Source organism: Emydura macquarii, unplaced genomic scaffold (assembly GCF_026122565.2).
Source record: "Emydura macquarii macquarii isolate MOO-44397 ecotype Brisbane River unplaced genomic scaffold, CSIRO-AGI_Emac_v2 contig_1253, whole genome shotgun sequence".
Taxonomy (NCBI): Eukaryota; Metazoa; Chordata; order Testudines; family Chelidae; genus Emydura; species Emydura macquarii.
In genome coordinates, this window is record NW_027131390.1 from 29,922,956 (window position 1) to 29,941,646 (window position 18,691).

Consider the following 18,691-nt stretch of genomic DNA (forward strand, 5'->3'; position numbering starts at 1 on the left):
TGTTAAGACTAATACACCATACTTCTGTTCATCATTCAATCAATCCACTTTCTAAATTAGGGCGAGGGGAGGTATCTGAGAGCACTGTAACTTTGAAGTAATGAATTATAAATCATAAAAGATTAGTGTGACATATTTGAATTGACATTGTAAACACAGATATCTTAGAGTTATTGCTCTGAGCTGAATATGTATTTGAATTAAGGGGAGTAGGAGTTGCATAATGATTGGTGGAAACTGAATACATTGCAACTACAGCAATCCTGTCTATGAAACCTAGGCAAAAGAAAGGAATGTTGGCTTTCCTTTGTTGGGTCTAATAACAATGATTATTTTTCTGTATCTGAGGTTGGATGCTTTTGACCTGTGAGCATTTTGCTTTTTGGTTTTTTTTTGGTTTTTTTGCAATTCTTAGAGTACACTGATAAGATCTGAAAACAAAATTAGGTGCCATGTCTGTGTGTCAAAAGCATATGGAACAAAAGATTATACTTAAGTACTCTGTAGGGTAAATATAGGAAGAACTGAGTTGGAAATTATCTGATTGGGGAGCCTCTGTGAGTAGTGTCTTGAAGAACCTTTGGTGTTGACTACAGATGATTATATAGTCAAGATACTTATGGTATATGTTTCATACTTCTCTGACCTATGGAAAATATCAGCAAATGTGAGTGCAGTGATGGCAAAATAATACGGTTTAGCATTGAAAAAGAAGAAAAAAAAAAGATGTTAACTCATTTGTCCACTGGGGCTCTGAACATTGGAGGAAAAGATGGAAATACCCTTTTGTTCTGTTTACATGGTATCTTAGAGTATCTATTTGATTAAGTGTTGGTTTAAATCAGAGTTTTCAACTAAGGAACATAATTAATCCAACATAAACTAAAATAGTAATGTAAAAGTTATTTTTCTTCACAATCTTATTTTAGGTGATATTAATTTGCTTCAATAAATGAAGATAACAAGGTTAAAAGTTTAATGCTACTCAGTTGATATCAGCTGCTTTTTCTTTTATCTTTTTTCAGTTTTTGATTATAAATTAACAAACCCCTGGTGTATCATTCCAGGAATCATCCCTGCAATGTATCTAAAGTTATTTACGGAGACTCGCCTTTTATTAGTCCCACTGCCACAGTGTAATTATTGTAGTGAAACGATGAACTCTGGGTGGTTTGAGGTTTTGATCAGTCTTCATATAGATTGGAAGAATGAGGGTAAAAATTTTGTGGGGTTTTTTTGGGTTTTTTTTGCTTTTTTGGTTTGGTGTCTTTTTGTAATTCAGTTTGATCCTCCAGAGACAAGCTGCTTTGCAAAATGCAGCCTTTTCTAAGTTGCCAGATGACACCTCTGACAAAAATTTTGATTGTGCTTGTGGCATCTCTGGAAGCAAAATTCATTTTCTTTTAATTTCACTAAAGAACAAATTGAATAGCACTAAATATGTCAACAAAATGAATTCAAACTAAAAAGTGTTAGCTCCTTTTCAGTGTAAAGAAAGATGTGTGAGAGGAAAGTTAAGGTTTGTAGCTCAAGTTCCTCTAAGGTTCTAATCTTATATTCATACTCTGTATTATATTAATACTTCTGTAAAGCCAATGAAAATACAAGATTTCTTTCTTTCTTTTTTAAATGTGGTAACTTGTAATCAAATAAATAAAACAAGCCATAATCCTTGTTGTTCTGTTACTATCTATAGACACTCCCTTTGGAGATAGCAGAAAAACAGCTGGAGTCTGAGGATATTTTGTAATCTTATAAATTGAAATTGAAATGCCTCAAGGAGGAAATTTCCAAAATAAATGTGACAGAAGATAAGTCCCTGCTTTTGGCAAAATTGTATTAGTCTGACTTGTTTCAGATTGTTGTTGTGGTTTCTGCATGAATTAGGAAAATGGCTGCACTGTTACTTGAGAAAAATAGTAGCTTTCTTCTCTCATGTTGATAAATTGCTTTAGAGGTAACTGCTTTGTTATCAGATTGTATTATCTAGTGTGTCAAACTTTGTAGGGACATTTTTAAGTTAAAGATTATAAAACAGATCCTTAGCTGGTGTAAATTGGGGTAACTTCATTGACTGCAGTGGTGACTGAAACCAGCTAAGCATCTGGCCCATATACTTTTAAGGCAGATATTTTTGTCTGCATAACTAACACCTTAATTTATGTTCACTGAAATAATACTTTAAAACTAATTTAATTTTCACAGTTTGTTTATTTGATTAATAGATTTCAGTGCCAGAAGGAACAATTGCGATCATAAGTCTGATTTCCTGTACAACACAGGGCATAGAATTTCCCCAAAATAATTCCTAGAGCATATCTTTCAGAAATACATCCAATCTTGATTTTAAAATGGCAGTGATGGATCCACCACAACACTTAGTAAATTGGTTCCAATGGTTAATTACTCTCACCATTAAAAAATGATTCCTTACTTCCCGTTTGAAGTTGTCTAGCTTTAACTTCTAGCCATTGGATCAGGTTTATACTGTTCTCTCCTAGACTGAAGAGCCCATTATTAAATATTTGTTCCCTATGTAGATACTTATAGATTGTAATCAAGTCACCACTTATTAATCTTCTTTTCGTTAAGCTAAATAAATTGAGTTCTTTGAGTCTATCACCATAAGGCTTGTTTTCCGCTTCTTTAACCATTTTTATAACTCTTCTCTGAACCCTGTCCAAATTATCAACATCTGTCAAACTGTGGACACCAGGACTGGATACAGTATTCCAGCAGCAGCTGCACCAGTGCCCTATATAGAGATAAAATAACATCTCTGCTCCTACTTAAGATTCCCCTGTTTATGCATCCCAGGATTGTATTAGCTCTTTTGGCCATAGCATCACACAGGAAGCTCTTATTTAGCTGATTACCGTCCCCACTCCGAAACCTTTTTCAGTGTCCCTGCTTCCCAATATAGACTGCCCCCATCCTGTAAGCATGGCCTACATTCTTTGTTCCTAAATTTGTATATTTACATTTAGCTATAATAAAACACACAGTGTTTGCTTGCATACAGCTTACCAAGTGATCCAGAGCGCTCTGAATCAGTAACCTGTACTCTTCATTATTTACCACTACCACATTTATTGTGTCATCTGCAAAATTAATCAACAATGATTTTATGTTTTCTTTGACGTCATTGATAAAAATGTTAAGTGGTGTAGGAGCAAGAATATCACTGCAGGACCCCACTGGAAACACATTTGGTAGATGATGAATCCTCATTTTCAGTTACATTTTGAGACCTCTGTTAGCTAATTTTTAATCCATTTAATGCGTGCCTCGTTAATTTTATATCATTCTAGTTTTTTAATCAAAATGTTATATGCTACCAAGTCAAATACTTTATAGAAGTCTGAGTATTTTATTTGAATTTGTAATCTCCTCAAAAATATATCAAGTTAGTTTGACAGGCTCCATTTGTTTTCATTCCTCTCATCTTGGTCAATAAAATTAAGTCTGGGGACTTTTTGTCAATTTCTCTTTCAGATTCTGATTCACTAACAGCGTTGTTAACACTGATGAGGAATAGGCATTTGTTTTAAAAAACAAACAAACCCTGTCCTGTTACATTAAAAAAAATATAGCAACATTTTGATTGGTTTCAGGTTTTGTAAAAGCTAATTTTCAAAAACCTGAATTTGGAACCAACTTAAAATAACATACTTTTAAGACTATACTATAATAGCTGTTGCTGTACAGCGGACTAGAGAGCAATCTGCTGTAGTATAGTATCTTGTCTGACAGTGCCCAACTGCATGTTTTAAAGGAGGTGTGAAACCTTCTGAATATACCTGGTTGTACAGTAATATCCATAGGGGTAATTTCTTTTGTATCAGCTCATAGTGAATAGTTTATGCACTGAAATATGATGAGCCATGGCCATTATAAATGTATCTTAATTAGTGTTACTCTTCTTTTCTTATTAATATCCTGTAAGGGCCTTATTTTTACATATTTACGCATGCAGTTGAATGTCTGATTGTCCTATGTAGTTATTATCTTTTTATATATGCAGATTATGTGCACTATTGTACACACATTTTTGACTATCACAGGATGTAAGGCTTAGATTACTTTTGCTATGAATTCATCACCGTTGCTTCTATTATTCAGCTTCACCAGTCATAGCAACAGTGACAGCACTAGTATAGACCAGATTTCAAGAAGCCACAGATGTTTTAAGCACTGGGTCATCTGGGCCAGGGCACATCAGTCATCTCTGTGGAACCATCCCTTCCTTTAGGCCTTGTGGAGGGTGCTTTGTGGGTCTCTGTGGGTTCGTGTCGGGATCACGGACAGGGCAGGGGTGTGCTAACTGAGGGGTGAGAATGCATGTTGTTTCCCATCCATTCATTCAAAACATTCCACATCTTCTTCCAGAAGTCCTTGGGGGCAGCTATGGTGAATCTCAGGTAGCTTGTGGAGTGTGGCACTGAGTGCCAAAGACAGTACAGAGGCATAGAGCATCTCTGTAGACAGGTCTGGTCTCTTCAATATGTGAAAATTTAGAGTGGGCCATGAGGCCTCTTCTGCTGTGGCAAGACTCCACCATCTCTAGTGCAAGACCTCTGCAGTGGGATCCTCACAATTTTTTTTTTGTAAGGGAGTATTTTTAGATTTCACAGTGTTATGCTCAGGAGTGGTGGTATATAAAGAAGGATGAAGGCAAGGACCAGAAACCAAGTGGAGGAAGAGGGTTGGGACAGAGAGTGAGGAGAGCAGGGTGAGGTTTAAAGTGAATCATGTGCTAAATGTAAGTTCAGTTAACATCAGTTTGAGTTATACGTTCCCATTTAGGAGATAAAGAATAATGGACACCATTGCTTCGAAGACAAGATTCACTTTTAACCATATATGATACTGTACCTTTAGGGCAGATACATTATTTTATAAGTCCGTGGGGGGAAGTCTCATTCCACAAACCAGAATAGCATTGCTCTTGTGGATTATGTCCCCAGCACCACTATGGACATGAGGGGATATTACCCTAGTTTACTTCATGCTGCTTTGTCACAGCCTTGCTATGAACAGTTGACAGAGGATATTAGTTTTTCTGTTGTATAGCATGCTGTAACAACCATACTGTGATGTATTTCAGATGCAGAACATTCTACGTGATGCTTTTGACATAGTCAATGGCTGCCATTAAAAAGTCAGCATTTGTCAACAGTTACCAGCCAACAGGCCAGAGATTCTTACATATTTTTTCATATGATTTACTTTGTCAGTGTAAACATTGACGTAAAAGGAATTCTGGGAAATACTAATAGTTTTGCATGGGTACAGATGAGGGTAGAATTTGGCCCATCATGATTTGTGTCTGCAGCATAAAGAGTTGGTACAGTCCAATCTATTTGAACTGCATCTCTTTGAAATCTAGAGCAGATAATTATATACTGGCCCATTTCAGCAGAAAATAGGCATGAGAGAGAGAAATCACATGAAGTACATATGGCTTCATCAGTCCAGCTTTCCATAATACTGCCACCCCATCCCGACCATCGCTCACCTCCATCTCCCCAAAAGGGAGGGTGGTGAACTTGAAGAGCAGATGTGGTTTTTTTGATCCAAGATGCACAGGAATACACAAAGAGGCCTGTGGATTTCACGTATACATAGAGTTCCCCTTGGCCTCTGTTCTACCCCTCAGGACCTTAGCAAAAATAATCGTTTAGTGATGTGCTACAACTGCTTGGTTTCACTGCAGCCATCCACCCGCCAGACCTCTTTGCAGTGTGTCAAAGCCAAAGTAGGAGAACTGCTGCTATATTAAGTGCTACAACAGGGCAGAAATAACTGATGATGCAAATTACAGCATCAATTTCATTGTCCTGGCAATGGGACTGTGCTGAGGATTAAGTTAAATAAAGGGTGTATTCCTCTGCTCCCACACGCTTTCTGATTAGTAAGTTGTTCCACCCCAAATAGCTGCCTTCCTCCATTTCATGTGTCTCTCCCTTGTGTGGTTAGGGTCTTTCTGCTCCCTTCGCCATCTGTATAGATAGAGAGAAGCAAATGGCCCATTACTACACCCTTTGGTTAGCTCAAATGGGATTTAACAGGTTTAATTTTGGCCACCAGGCCCAGTATAGCTTGAGAAGTGTACTAAAAGCACACTGAGTTACCAAACCATTTCTCCTTCACACCAAGGTCTATGCAAACTTAATACTGGCACTGTGGTTGTCTTGCTTCAACAAAACATGTGGTAAGAATTTTTCTACATCTGTAAATACTGAGTCTGTTAAAGTGATTTTCATTTCATCAAGTTAATGTGAAACCACTAAATTGTAGTGCCATGACAATATCATGCAATCTCTAGACTGGTGTACTAATGTCACAGTGACAAAACAGGTTAAAACATAGCCAAACCTTTTTTTCCAATGAAATGTCTCAATTTATGACAGCCTTTAAAATAAGTCTAGTGACCTGTAACTACATGCAGTATATTTTATTAACAAAGCACACACCAACTTTTTATGACTATTCACCCTAAAAATTGAACCTCTAGCGTTGCTATTCCCAAGCATTTAGAAATTGAATCTCCCTGCTCCCTAGATCGCATGTATGGCATAAAAATAATGAAATACCGAAAATACTAATTTGGGGATATTTTTATTTGCCTTCTGTGTCTTGGGCCTTTAAGGCTCATGATTTAAAGCCAGAACCATGGGGGCTGAAGATTTTTTTTTTTTTTTTAACTTAAGAACATTGATTTTCAGTGAGACACGCTTCTAAGAATCTAAGTCACTTTCGAAAATAGGAGTTGGGCTCCTTAGTCACTTAGATATTTTTTTGAAAATTTTACTCCAGGTCTGTTACTTTAGACTTTTGGTGCACCAAATTCTTTGCTTGAAACTATTTATATTGTTATGGCTGCTTTACTTCCCCGCCTATTTCACTTCCCAAATATCAACCTTAGTATGAAGATAGACAGCTAGATTTTAAAAGGTATTTAGGTACCTAATGGAATTTTCAAAAGACCTAGGTAGGCACTTATGTGTTAGGTGCCTAGAGGCTTTTGAAAATCTCATTAGGCATGTACATACCTTTAAAAAGCTGACCCCAAAGCTCTTTGCATTATGGATGAAATCAAAAGCATATGTCCCTTTAATTTCAGGAGAGGAAGGGCTGGGAACTACTTTTAGTATATATGTTTAGATAGATTTTTTTAAAAGACGTTTTTCATTGCAAGATTTGTTGTTATGTTATTACTATGATTGTGAAAGAACCAGCAAACATCAGTTAGAAATGTTTCACATTCTTTTGGCCTTAAAGAATGGGAGCAGCTTATAATGAAAAATATAGTTTTTGAAAACTAGAGAAATGAGCAGAGAAATAAATTCAGTTTCAACTGGTGATTGAAATCTCCAAGTCGATTTATGGAAGGCTTCAAAGGCCTGTGAAGGTTGACAGAATCTCTTTAGCATGAGGTGTCTTTCATTTTGCATCAAGGTTTACAGTTTTAAAAAATAGGAAAAGTTCTGCTGTCAGGTGAAGCAGGTTTGAAAGCAGAGCTGCCTGTTCATGAAAGCCTGAAATTGTGCACGACTGTAGATAATGTTAATGTGTCCTCACTAGATAGCTGAAATAATACATTTCCTAAATTGGATGCATTAAGCAATTACTCGGTTTGTAGTTGAAACCATATAATTTTCCTTCTTTCCTTGAAGTCGCAACGCCGTGTCACGTTTCACCTACCAGACGGCTCCCAGGAAAGCTGCAGTGACAGTGGGCTTGGAGACCATGAACCCAGCAGCAGTGCTAGCACATCACATCCTCTGCCCCTTGGTTTCCCCCAAGAGGAGTACTATGAACAGGCTTCGCCCAACAGCCGGACAGAAGGAGATGGCAATTCAGACCCGGAATCCAGTAAGTGATTATCTCCAGGCATATTTGTCCTTAAATATCACAGGTGGGCTAATTTTAAAACCACTGATTAAAGTTTAATGCTAAATTAAGACAGGACAATACTGTTTTGATTGCTGACTGCTGTGTTTTAAAGACAAAAGTAACAAATCTCCAAGCAAATATTTTTGACCATTTTGAGGTGAAATGCTTGTATCTGTTGTAGCTGGTTTGCATCTTTATTACCTGGGGTTTGTTATGGATTTGGCATGCTAGATAGCAATGGTGCTTTCTGGTTGTCTGTCACAGCTGCCTTTTGTATCCAAACTGATGCTCCTCAAGAGCTGTACGGCTTTTAACATTTTTCCCCTTCCAGACTTTCCCTACTTTGCATTCTATAATAGCAGCAGAGCCTTCTGGGCATCATGCAGTTCTGTGAAATCACTGCAGTTCTTCAGAAATTAAAGGTCCTCAGTTTAGTGCCTTTGAGGGCAACTGTGGTGTGTGGTAATCACCCAGAAAGGCATTGCTTGTCATGTCATATTGCTTAATTATACAAGTACCACTGGAGTTTGATGACAACGCAGAGCGGGTAGGCAAAGCTGACATTTCAAGTGTACTCAGGGCCACCTTACAACAGTGGGTACAGATCTTGCTATATTTGATTTAGAACAAGAGGCTCTTTTGTAACTGTCACAGACCAGAAAAGCTCACCCTTGTTCGACAAACACTGGATTCATGTGCTTTTCATCACCCCTGGGTCTGGGCAGGCTCCAGGAGCTGTCTGTGGCCTTTAGGCTTATTTCTGTCATACAGACTCCCTGATGATACCCCTTCTCTGAAGAGGGACCCTGCAGTTCAGTTGCCCTAGGCCACAAGATCAGTACTGAACCCCCCCATTCTCCCCAACAGTTTTAAAACACCCTTTCCCAAGATCCACCCACATGGGTATTCTGGTTTACTATTTAACCCATTCAGTGGCATGTGCCAGTTGAAGCCAGCCACTTAGAGGCTTTGCAAAGTAACTTCTTAAAAAAACATGCAGAAAGCATAGAGATTTACAGATCCATGCATAAAACAACGAAACCTGCATGCAAATCTCTCCTTCCAATGTCCTCACCAGTCCAAGAGCCCTTTGAGTTTTCATATGTCATTTTCAGGAGTCTCAGGTCCTCACTCCTTGGACTTAGTCTTCTCATCTTGGTCATAGATTCTCCTCTGCTCTGACTTCTGCAGGAAACTCCCTTCAGCTTCTGTTGGTTTGGCAGTCAGACATGTCCCTCTAGCTCAGAAAGCATGCCTCTCTGTTTTGAAAAGTGCTAACACCTGGTTTCTTTGTTCTTTCTCCTGGTTTTTTTCATTCTCCACTCCTCTGCAGACAAGCTGGAGAAAACTGGTTTTACCTAGGTTGGTTTACCTAAGCATTTTTCAGGACCAGATTATTCAATTGTTGTTGGTCCTTAATGACTAGCCCACTTAGGGGCAGGCAACCAAGTGCCATTCCCCCCCCTCTTCTTAGCACAGAAGGGATGATGAAAATATGCAGCAAAAGACAGCCTTAAGGGCATAAACGCACAGAGAGTTCATAATATCAAACAGAATTAATAAGTTCGACATAGATAGACTTCCCAAATTCTAACAGTAATAATGTCAAATTCATCTCGAGAGAGGAGGAAACACTCTTCCATTTTACAGGGTAACATCCTAATGTCTCCAACCGAGTTAGAAGGGGCTATTGATGAAATTTTAATTTAACTTAACAATGGAAAGAAAATGAGTTTATCCTAACAATGTCTTTGGCATTGTTAATATTGTTACAAGGGATAATTGTATTAGTTGTATATGGCATTTCAAAGACTTATTTAATAGAACTGAATTAAAAATTGTAATGAATAAGTTACCCATGAAAGTTGAGATGTTTTGATGTTGGCAAAATATTTGTGAGCAGATCACAGAATTATCCATTCTTTTGTTTAAAATATTTGTGAATTTCTTAGCAAACTATGATTTCTTTCACAAATAGCTCATGAACAATTAATTGTGCATCTTCAGTAGTTAAACTTTGCAGGTGTGTTGGCTTGTTTGTATAAGTTTAAATGGTATTCAAAACAATGCTGAAATATTCCATGTTTAGATGTCTTAGATAGTTGAATAGAAACACTGCAAATCTTAATACTTTCAATTGAATATATAATACATAATGTGCTTTGGTAAATCTTCAAGTATTTGAGCTTGGAATTCACTTTTATTCTTATTCATGCTAACAAAGCACAACTTTTCGCAGAACATAGGGGGTCACACACAATCAAAAAGAAATTAATTTTCAAATTTGAATGAATATTCATGTTTTTTTTTCTTTTATTTTTCACGCAACTCTGTTGTTTACTCATACTTTACCAAAGTATTAGACACAGGAAATAGGTATGTATGACTACGATGCACTCTTAGCCTTGACTTGACTGCAAAGGACATGAGAGTGAAATTGATGCAAGAGAAATCACTACATTAGGCAAAAGTGTGCAGATGCTGCCTTTGCCACTTAAAATGAGGTTCATGTTTGGAGCTGTTGCTCGTTTTTTAACCCAATTTCTGCAGCTTTAGATCAGAAGAAAAATGGATCACTTAGGAAGCCTCTGAAATGTCAGTCTGAGTCTAATAATATCCACTCTGACAACTGAATGCCATTGACACATCTCACTACGCAGAGATGAGCAGACACCTGATGTCTTTTTGAGTGTGAAGTTTGCAGAAAGTTTAGTCATCTGTTTCAGAGATGACTAATTATCTGACAGCTCTGTTTTAAACTTGATACCCAGAATAATTAGTGTTTCTGTAGTGTGAAGATGTTCTTCTCTAGCTTGTATCCTTTTTCAGTAATCTAGCTGGCATGTACAATTGATGCAGTGTGGCATCACCCCCTCGGTTTGAAGAGCATAGCTGCTTGTGGATCTTCTAACTATTTCTGTTACGGCATGTATCTGGTGCACATACATAAGGGCAGGCAATACAGCTGCATTTAAACAGATCTGACCCCTATGCATTTACACAACAGAAAATACCAACGTACCATTGGAAAAAAAATGTTGACATATTTGTCATTGAAATTGTTCATTGCTGTAAGTTAATGCATATCACAATGGAGTTGGGAGCAGCAGAAATATCTTGTCTTGCATGTTGACCAATTAATGAGTTAAACTTGCAGTCCAAGAATTTAGCACTCTGTCAGCTAAATTTGTCACATGTGCATAAAGTTTCCTAAGCTATTTCTTGTTTAATATCTGTGCATTTAGCTTTAATTTCTCCATCCAGATTCAAAGCCACCATGCTGAACTGCTAATTTCCTCCAGCAAACAAGTTTAATTTTTGGTCTCATTCAGAAAGGCCTGATAAAGTTGAAATAGTCTCAGCTGAGTTTGTTTCAGGAACAGAAATACTGCTGGTGTTAAAAAGTAAGAAGCTCCACATCTGTTGGAGAGAAAGATAGAGAAGAATGTGAATTAAAATGAAGCACAAGTAAAGTAGGTGGATGAACCTGCTATAAAATGGGGAGCATGGCCGTTATTCCTTCTGAGGACCTCTCTATAGTAATGGAATTGGTTTAATCTGAAACATTGACCTGAATAGTGGGCTTCAGGATAGTCTTCAAATTGTCTGAATGCCGTTTTACCCAGAATTGCAGAGCAGGGCTATACACTATGGGTGTGAAATGCCTTTAATAAAACTGAGTGTTAGAGCTGACCCAGAACTTGAGCCCTATGAGCACAGATGATAAATGTTCCATCAAACAGGATTATACCCACAAGCATTTACTTGCTCTTCCTTCTATTAAATGTTGCTCTTTGGTGCATTTTTTTCTCTTTAAGAAATGTATTTTCCTATAAAAAGTTCAATATTAAATAACATAGGCATGAGGGTTACCTTATTATTTGGAAGCCCTGTCCTAAAATGCAAACTTGTAAAACAAATAAGCACTGAAAGGCATTACCAACTGTAATTTATCCATTGGTCCTAATATTGGAGTTTCCACTGAAATGTCAACAATATCAATTGAAACAGAATTAATATAAAACTTACTAGCTACAACAAAATGACTTGCAAATCATTGAAAGAAAAAATATGATCCTCTTAGAGTAACAACATCTGGGAAATATTGGTGATGCAAAACATCCCCAATTCACTCTTCCAAAATTAGGGGGATTGTTTTTGTTTTTTCACCTAAGAAAACAATGTCACCATCACAGGATTTATGAGGAACCCTACAATAATTAAACCAGTAGGAGCATGTGATCGAAGAAAACAAATTTTGGAAGGAAATTGTTTTCAGTTTCAGACTTCTTGGCAGAGGGGAAATGAGGGGAGTATTAGAAGAATAAAATTTGAAGAAAAATATTAAAAATACTTTGTAAGTGTCCTTTTAAAAATAATTAAATACGTATTTTTAAACATTAGAGAAGTGTTACTTAAAGCTCTTTGGCTTCTGTTGGTATAATTTTTCCCTCAAGAAGGAGCTGTGAAGTAACATCCAGTACTGGAAGTGCTTCATAATTCAGAGCAGACATCAAGAAGCTCTGTTGTGTTAGTCAATAGCAGCATAAACAGGCATGTAAACTGTTAGAGAAAGTTAATTTTATCCTTAAGCAACAAAACTAACTTATGCAACTTCTTTTTCAGTTTTCATTTAAATATGTCACATGCCCAATCTGTTTCCTTTTCTGGTAATAAATTGCCTGAAATAGCAAGCTGTGCAGAAAAAAAACAACTTTTCTTTTGTGACTCCCACAATATTTAAGCAGAAACATATCTTTAGCTGCGAGTCCAATTGTAAAGAAGAAATATGCAATATATTTAAAGAATTTTTTTTAATTTAAAATTTATTAAATGAAGGAAACAATGTTAATACAGTGTTAAGAACTCACAATTAAAGTCAGGAAATGAAAATGTTAGTGTACTTATCATGTCCCCAGACGTGGGGTTGTGATGCTGGGGCTGTGTACCAAGTCAGGGGCAAGGGAGGCAGCCCAACCTGACTCCCGCACTCTTTTGCTACAGCTGTTCTGGCAACAACCTGGTGTTTTTACTACAGTATTGTGGTGCTGCTGCTGTTTTGACTATGACAATCGGCCGGGCCCAGTGCTTTAGACTAGAATGCTCTATTATTTTGGTGCTGCTGATTAAAATTTCCTGAAGAGCACTATCCAGAGAGGGAAATATGGTGATTTTAACAGTTTACAATTCAGTTAACCCTGTGTGGCAGTGGTTCCCAACCTGTGGCCTGGGAGCCAGAAGTGGCCCACGAGGGCTTTCAAAGTGGCTTGCGGCTCCCCTCCTGCTGGCTGCAGAAGGGAGCCAATGCCTGAGGACTCAGGCTGAGCGCGTTTCTGAGGGGCTACAAGACCAGTGCAGGCTCCTTACTGCAGCCAAGGGGATGGGAGATCAGCACTACTCTCTGGGTCCATGACCGTTGAGGTTCCTTCTGGAGCCAGAGGGATGGAAGATCAGCACTCCCCTCCCCTGGCTACAGCAGAAAGCAAAGTGCTCTTTCTGGGTCTCTAGGTGCTGGGGTCCCTGTTGGAGCCAGAGGGAGGGGAGCACTGATCTTCCATCCCCCTGGCTGCAGAAGGGAGCCATTGCCTAGGAACCCAGGTGTAGCGCACAGGGCTTCAGGATGTGAATAGTTTCCCTGCTGCAGCCAGGGGGAAGGGAAGTCAACAAGGAGGCAGCCTCCTCACTGAACTCCTTCCATCTGACTGTAGGGGAGGGGTGGTGCCTGCTGGTGAAGACTGGTGGCCCTTCATGTGTGTAAAAATGCTATCTGTGGCCCTCAAGCTGAAAAGGTTGGGAACCACTGCTGTATGGGATTTCCTGGAACAAAGTAAAGGCCCCAGAGCTTTCTCCCTGCTGAATTTCAGAAGCCTGCTCCAAATAATGGAAGATGTTAAAGCAAGGATCTTTTATAATGGAAGGTATTAGGAACTCTAAATATAGATTGCTACCAGCTTCCTCTCTCATTATGCTGTGTTTTAACTGAAAATTCTTCCAGAAGATAGGTGCAACACATCTGAGCTAGTGTTGCTTCTGGGACCCTTTCTTTTGCTTTTCCCAGCTCCCTATGATTTTAATCATGCAAGTTCACCAGTATATTAATACGTCTTTTCTATTTAATTTATTTTGTTTAAAAAGACCAACAAACAAACACACAAAGCAGAAGACAATGAGAAAAAGAATTGTCTGTGCAGACAACTCTTAGCAGATAGTAACACTGTTCCTTAGGCAAATTGTGCCAGCATCTCCTCTCTCTACAGTGCTGCTGGTCATGCCAGTTAGGAAAAATAAGCAGTGATGTCTGAGAGGGAGTTGAGGGAGAAGAGATGTGTAAGGCATAGCTATAAATCTTAGCAGCTAAGTTCGGAGCATGCTCAACAGTTATTTTATTTTCAGTTGTTTATAACTTTTCACAGTCCCTTTTAACCAAACAGAGGTGCTACTGCTCAGTATGGATCACTTTTGTGCCAAGTTTCAAACTTCATCCAGGTTTTCTGTAGCCTTGTCAAAACAATTTGGTTAGATTTTTCTTTTTTTTTTTCTAAAGTAAGGATATTATATCCCCTCTTCTCCCCCCACACACACTCTTCTTTAATTCAAAAGTGGCTAAAGGAAGGATTTGCTCAAACTCCACCCCTACCACTAGCCCCTCCCACAAAATCCCACCAGTGTCACAGAAAACCACAGAAAATATCAGATGAAAGAATGAATGTTTCGTAAAGTTATCTGGTGAATAGAAGGGAATAATAATGGTAACTGGTTTGCAACCTTACCTGTTGAAAGTGCTGCCTGGCACCCACCAGAATAATTAGTGACAGGATCCTGTAATCCATTTGATGTCGTTTTGCAGAAGAAACTGTTAGTCTCACACTGAGATGAAACAATCAATGTGAATTGTCTCTCCATGGGGGAAAATGGCCACATTTCTTGCCATGTTGCCTTGTCTGATGCTTAGAAATGCTCTTGCTGCTGAAATATGTTATTTAGACATTTGTAAGTAAAACTGCCCTTGCAGCTGGACTGCAACCCTCATGCTAAGACAAGAAATTGTGGACAGTTTGGGGTTTCTGGTTCTCCTGCTAAACAGAGGGGTGCATCCCAACAAGAATGTGCTTTTTTTTTTTTTTTTTTTAAGAAAAGGCCTTCTAAGCTTTTTTAAAATATACCAATGAATTATCAGCCATTGCTCACACATTGATGGACAAGGAGTACGGTTTTAAGTGTCTCTGGTAGTTCAGTAAATCTGTTCCAGATTCTTCATCCTAAAATATATTCAAACCTAAGATATTGGCAGTAGGGATTCAGTAAAAATTGGCTGACCATTTTTTGAATTGTTATCAAGAACAGGAGCGTATGGTCCCATTATAATTAGGGAAAGAGGAATCCATCTGAATGAAATATAAACCAACTCATTTTCAAGCTGTGCACACTGATTTTCAGGGTTGAAAAAGTTTGGCTAACTTTCTCAATAATTGGTCATTGTCATGAACCTCACTTCTGACTTGGTTCAGAAGCAGGAGTAGAAATACTGCGAGTGAGACTGTTCTCATGACACTTATGCTCCAAGTGGAAATAGAACGCATCAGAAATCTTGCATTTCCTAGATTCTCAAGAGATGAAGATCACGTAAATATCAGAACCCAAACATTAGTGAATTGCCCATCTGCAGGTCTGCAGTGGTTAGATTCGTGTGGCTACTTGTGAGCCATGGAACTTTTGATAGCACTGAAACCAATTAACAGTGTCCTAGAAGTGTCCTAGAATCCCGGAACATGTGGGAGCCTGCACACCAACCATCCCTCAGCGTTTCTCTTTCTTTTAGGTGCAAGAGCTGTGGAACCTCAGCTCAATTATAGTTTGTTCTTTTCACAGCTATATTTAGCCATTAGTTTTTTCTATAGTTCATGAATTCTTATTTGCAGATCCTGTTGAGAAGAGCAGTTGGTCTTGGGTGGAATTTTTGGTTTGTTGTATTTTTCCCAGAGATCAGCTGGCCTCTTAGTGTTTTATTGTTCTGGCCGGTGTAAATTATTCAGCCATTTTTTTCCTCAACTACTGTAACTCTGGACAAAGGTCCAGCTTCCAAATAATACAAAGTCTTTCACAGTGAAGCGTACATGACTGATGACCCTTACAGATACTTGGGCAGTCTGTCTGAGGAGCAGGCTCACTTGAGAAGTGTGTTGGCTATGAGGATTTTTCTAACCAAGCATCAAAGTAAAGAGGCCACAAAAAACTCAAACTCTTTCTGCCTTGGAAAGCTTTATCAGCTGCTAGATTTGAGTTGTCTGAGTCGACTTTTGAGATTTGCCCATCAGTATACCGTAACTATTCTTTCACCATCACACTGGCCACAATTTCATTGTCATAGATTTACAGTGGCCCCATATTTAGTAGCTTATGAATCATGTCAATATGTGAGAAGGCATAAGAAGAGAGAGAACTCTAATCAGAATACTTATAAGGTAGGTGTGCAAAATAATTGTGCAGTTCAGTAGGGTGGGTATCTTTATGAACTAGTGTTCAAGGAATGCATGTGAGACAGATATGAGGAAAAATCAGATACCTAAGTAGAACAGGTTAGACTGAGAGAGGGAAGTTATTCTCAAAGTAATCAAATCACTAATTTGCACTGTTTTAAAAAGTCCTGACAAGTCTGAATTTTGAGAAAATGCTTCACTGTAAATATTCATTTCACATTCAGAATCATCAGATCTGATGATTACAGTTGGTGTTACAGTTGGTGTAGCTGCTGTAGCATTTGGCATGCAGTATCAGGATAATGAAGAAGTGATGTGAAACAGCATTTAACAACCAACCAAAAGTTTGTTGTGGTTTTATTTTTTTCACAAATCACCCTCCTCCTTTTAATTCTTCAACCACTTTTGAAATGCAACACGGATATTTCTCTTTGTTGTTGGGAAGTTATCGAGTTGCAATAGCATTTAGGTCTAATAAAGCACTGTATTTGAGAGAATGGAGGAAATGCTGTCATTAGTAATTTAAAGATAATAAATCTCAGTGCTGAAATATGTCTCAGCCTGCCACATCTGTCTGCCTGAGTCCCTCTCCTTTCACTATATTGGGTTTCTCTATCCCCATGACTGTACACTAATAATTAATTCACAGAGGGCTGAAGTAATTAATCTTTCTGAGCAAGTACAGTTTGATTGATCTTCTACCTTTAATCTAATTAGCCTGTACGTAGGTGGGAGAATGTAATGGCTGACTACTGTACTGTACTACTTTGAGAAATGCCTGCCTTTTTGATGACCTGCTGAGACTGCTACCATGAAACACATATATAGAAACACTAGGGTAATCAGTAGTTGGATATTTGATTTAAAAGGTGGGAAATTGGTGAAGATCAAAATCAGGGTAGGTTGAACATCCTCATTTAAATGCATATATCTTTTGGACCAGCTTAAAAATGTAATTTTATATCTTGATGGCACACATTTAAGGGCAGTAGGGAAAATATAGCTGAAAGCTAAATAGGATTCTCAAAATATTTTAGCTGTGCCTTTCTCAACTGAAAATTATAGTCAGATCTTGCTGGGCATGAGTAAACATGTATATGACTTGGTTTGAATGCCAGGTTAAACTGTAAACAGGGTGCTTGCTGGAGATGGTGTTTTTGGGCTACTTGGGATATGTGGGAACACCCTCAATTGATAAGCCTGAAATGTAGGTAAGGTGAGAAGATAAGTGATTTGTCATTACACAATCTGCAAAGCAATTGGCCCTTACATGATCCATATGGAGGGCTGCCATGGATGTCAGCGGGGGGCGGCTCCTCAGAGGAGGGTCTGGATGGCATCACTCCCCCACATCCCCCGGCCAGTGCCCCCTCCAGGCCGGTGCCCCTGCCACCCCCGCAGCGGGGGCAGTAAAGTGAGAGAGCAGGAAAAGGGCCCACGGACACTCCCCTGCCACTGCTGCCAACCGGGGGGAAAGGGCGGAGCAGGAAACTGATCCACACACCCCTCCCCTCACCGCCACCGCTGATGGGGGGCGGCAAATACAAATAGTGTCTCCTGGGCACCGGCATGTGAGACAGGGGGGGGGGGGGGACTTGGCACATGCCTTCCTAAAGGTAGCTGACCCCTGGGTTAATTGATGTTACTGACTTAGCAGCTTGACTTAGTTTCCCCAGAATTCTTTTTCAAAACCATCCTTTCTTCTTGCTGTCCTGGGTAGGATGGAACTTGCAATACCCAAAATTGTTGGGAGGTTTTGGCTAGAACACTGAAATTTTCCTAAAAAATTTCAATGAACATGAGAATCCCTTGGCTTCGTTTTTTGTTACAGTTGAGAAAACAGGCTGTTTTAAAAAGATTTGCAAAGAGTTGAGAAACCCAGGGCCAGTTTTGGATGAATACAGCCCAACATCCAATTTGGGAGTGAAATCACTTGAAATTTGTGTGTACACTTGACTCCAGTGTGAAACCAGGAGGAACTCAGCAGTTCTGATTGAGTTTTGCTTTGAGATCTTAAACTACATCTGAGGTAGGAGTGGGAAGTATATAAACCTATGATGAAGAAAACTAAATAAACCCTTATGAAGTGAAATCTCTGAGTGTCTCTCAGATTTGATGACTAGAGTGGGGTCAAGGTGATGAGATGAACTTCAAAGGGGACAATGGAAAGAATTTGGCAGCTGCTAATGTTTGGAGTTCTGTCACGTATGGTAGGATGGGCTAACTTGTGACTCTCCCCCTTGCCCTTTCTTCCAAATCCTGGTGTGATTTCTGAGCACAGCCCGCAGAGTGTCCTTTTTTGAACCACACATTTC

The 18,691-nt window shown here is 38.8% G+C and overlaps 1 protein-coding gene across 1 annotated transcript in view; it reads left to right on the top strand.

The window, feature by feature from the left end:
* PCDH11X (protocadherin 11 X-linked) overlaps window positions 1-18,691 on the top strand; it is an 887,832-nt gene that overhangs the window by 642,959 nt on the left and 226,182 nt on the right. The window contains exon 7 of the mRNA XM_067548389.1: window positions 7,680-7,878. Within this exon, the coding sequence (XP_067404490.1) occupies window positions 7,680-7,878 (199 nt within the window). The remainder of the gene's footprint in view (window positions 1-7,679; window positions 7,879-18,691) is intronic.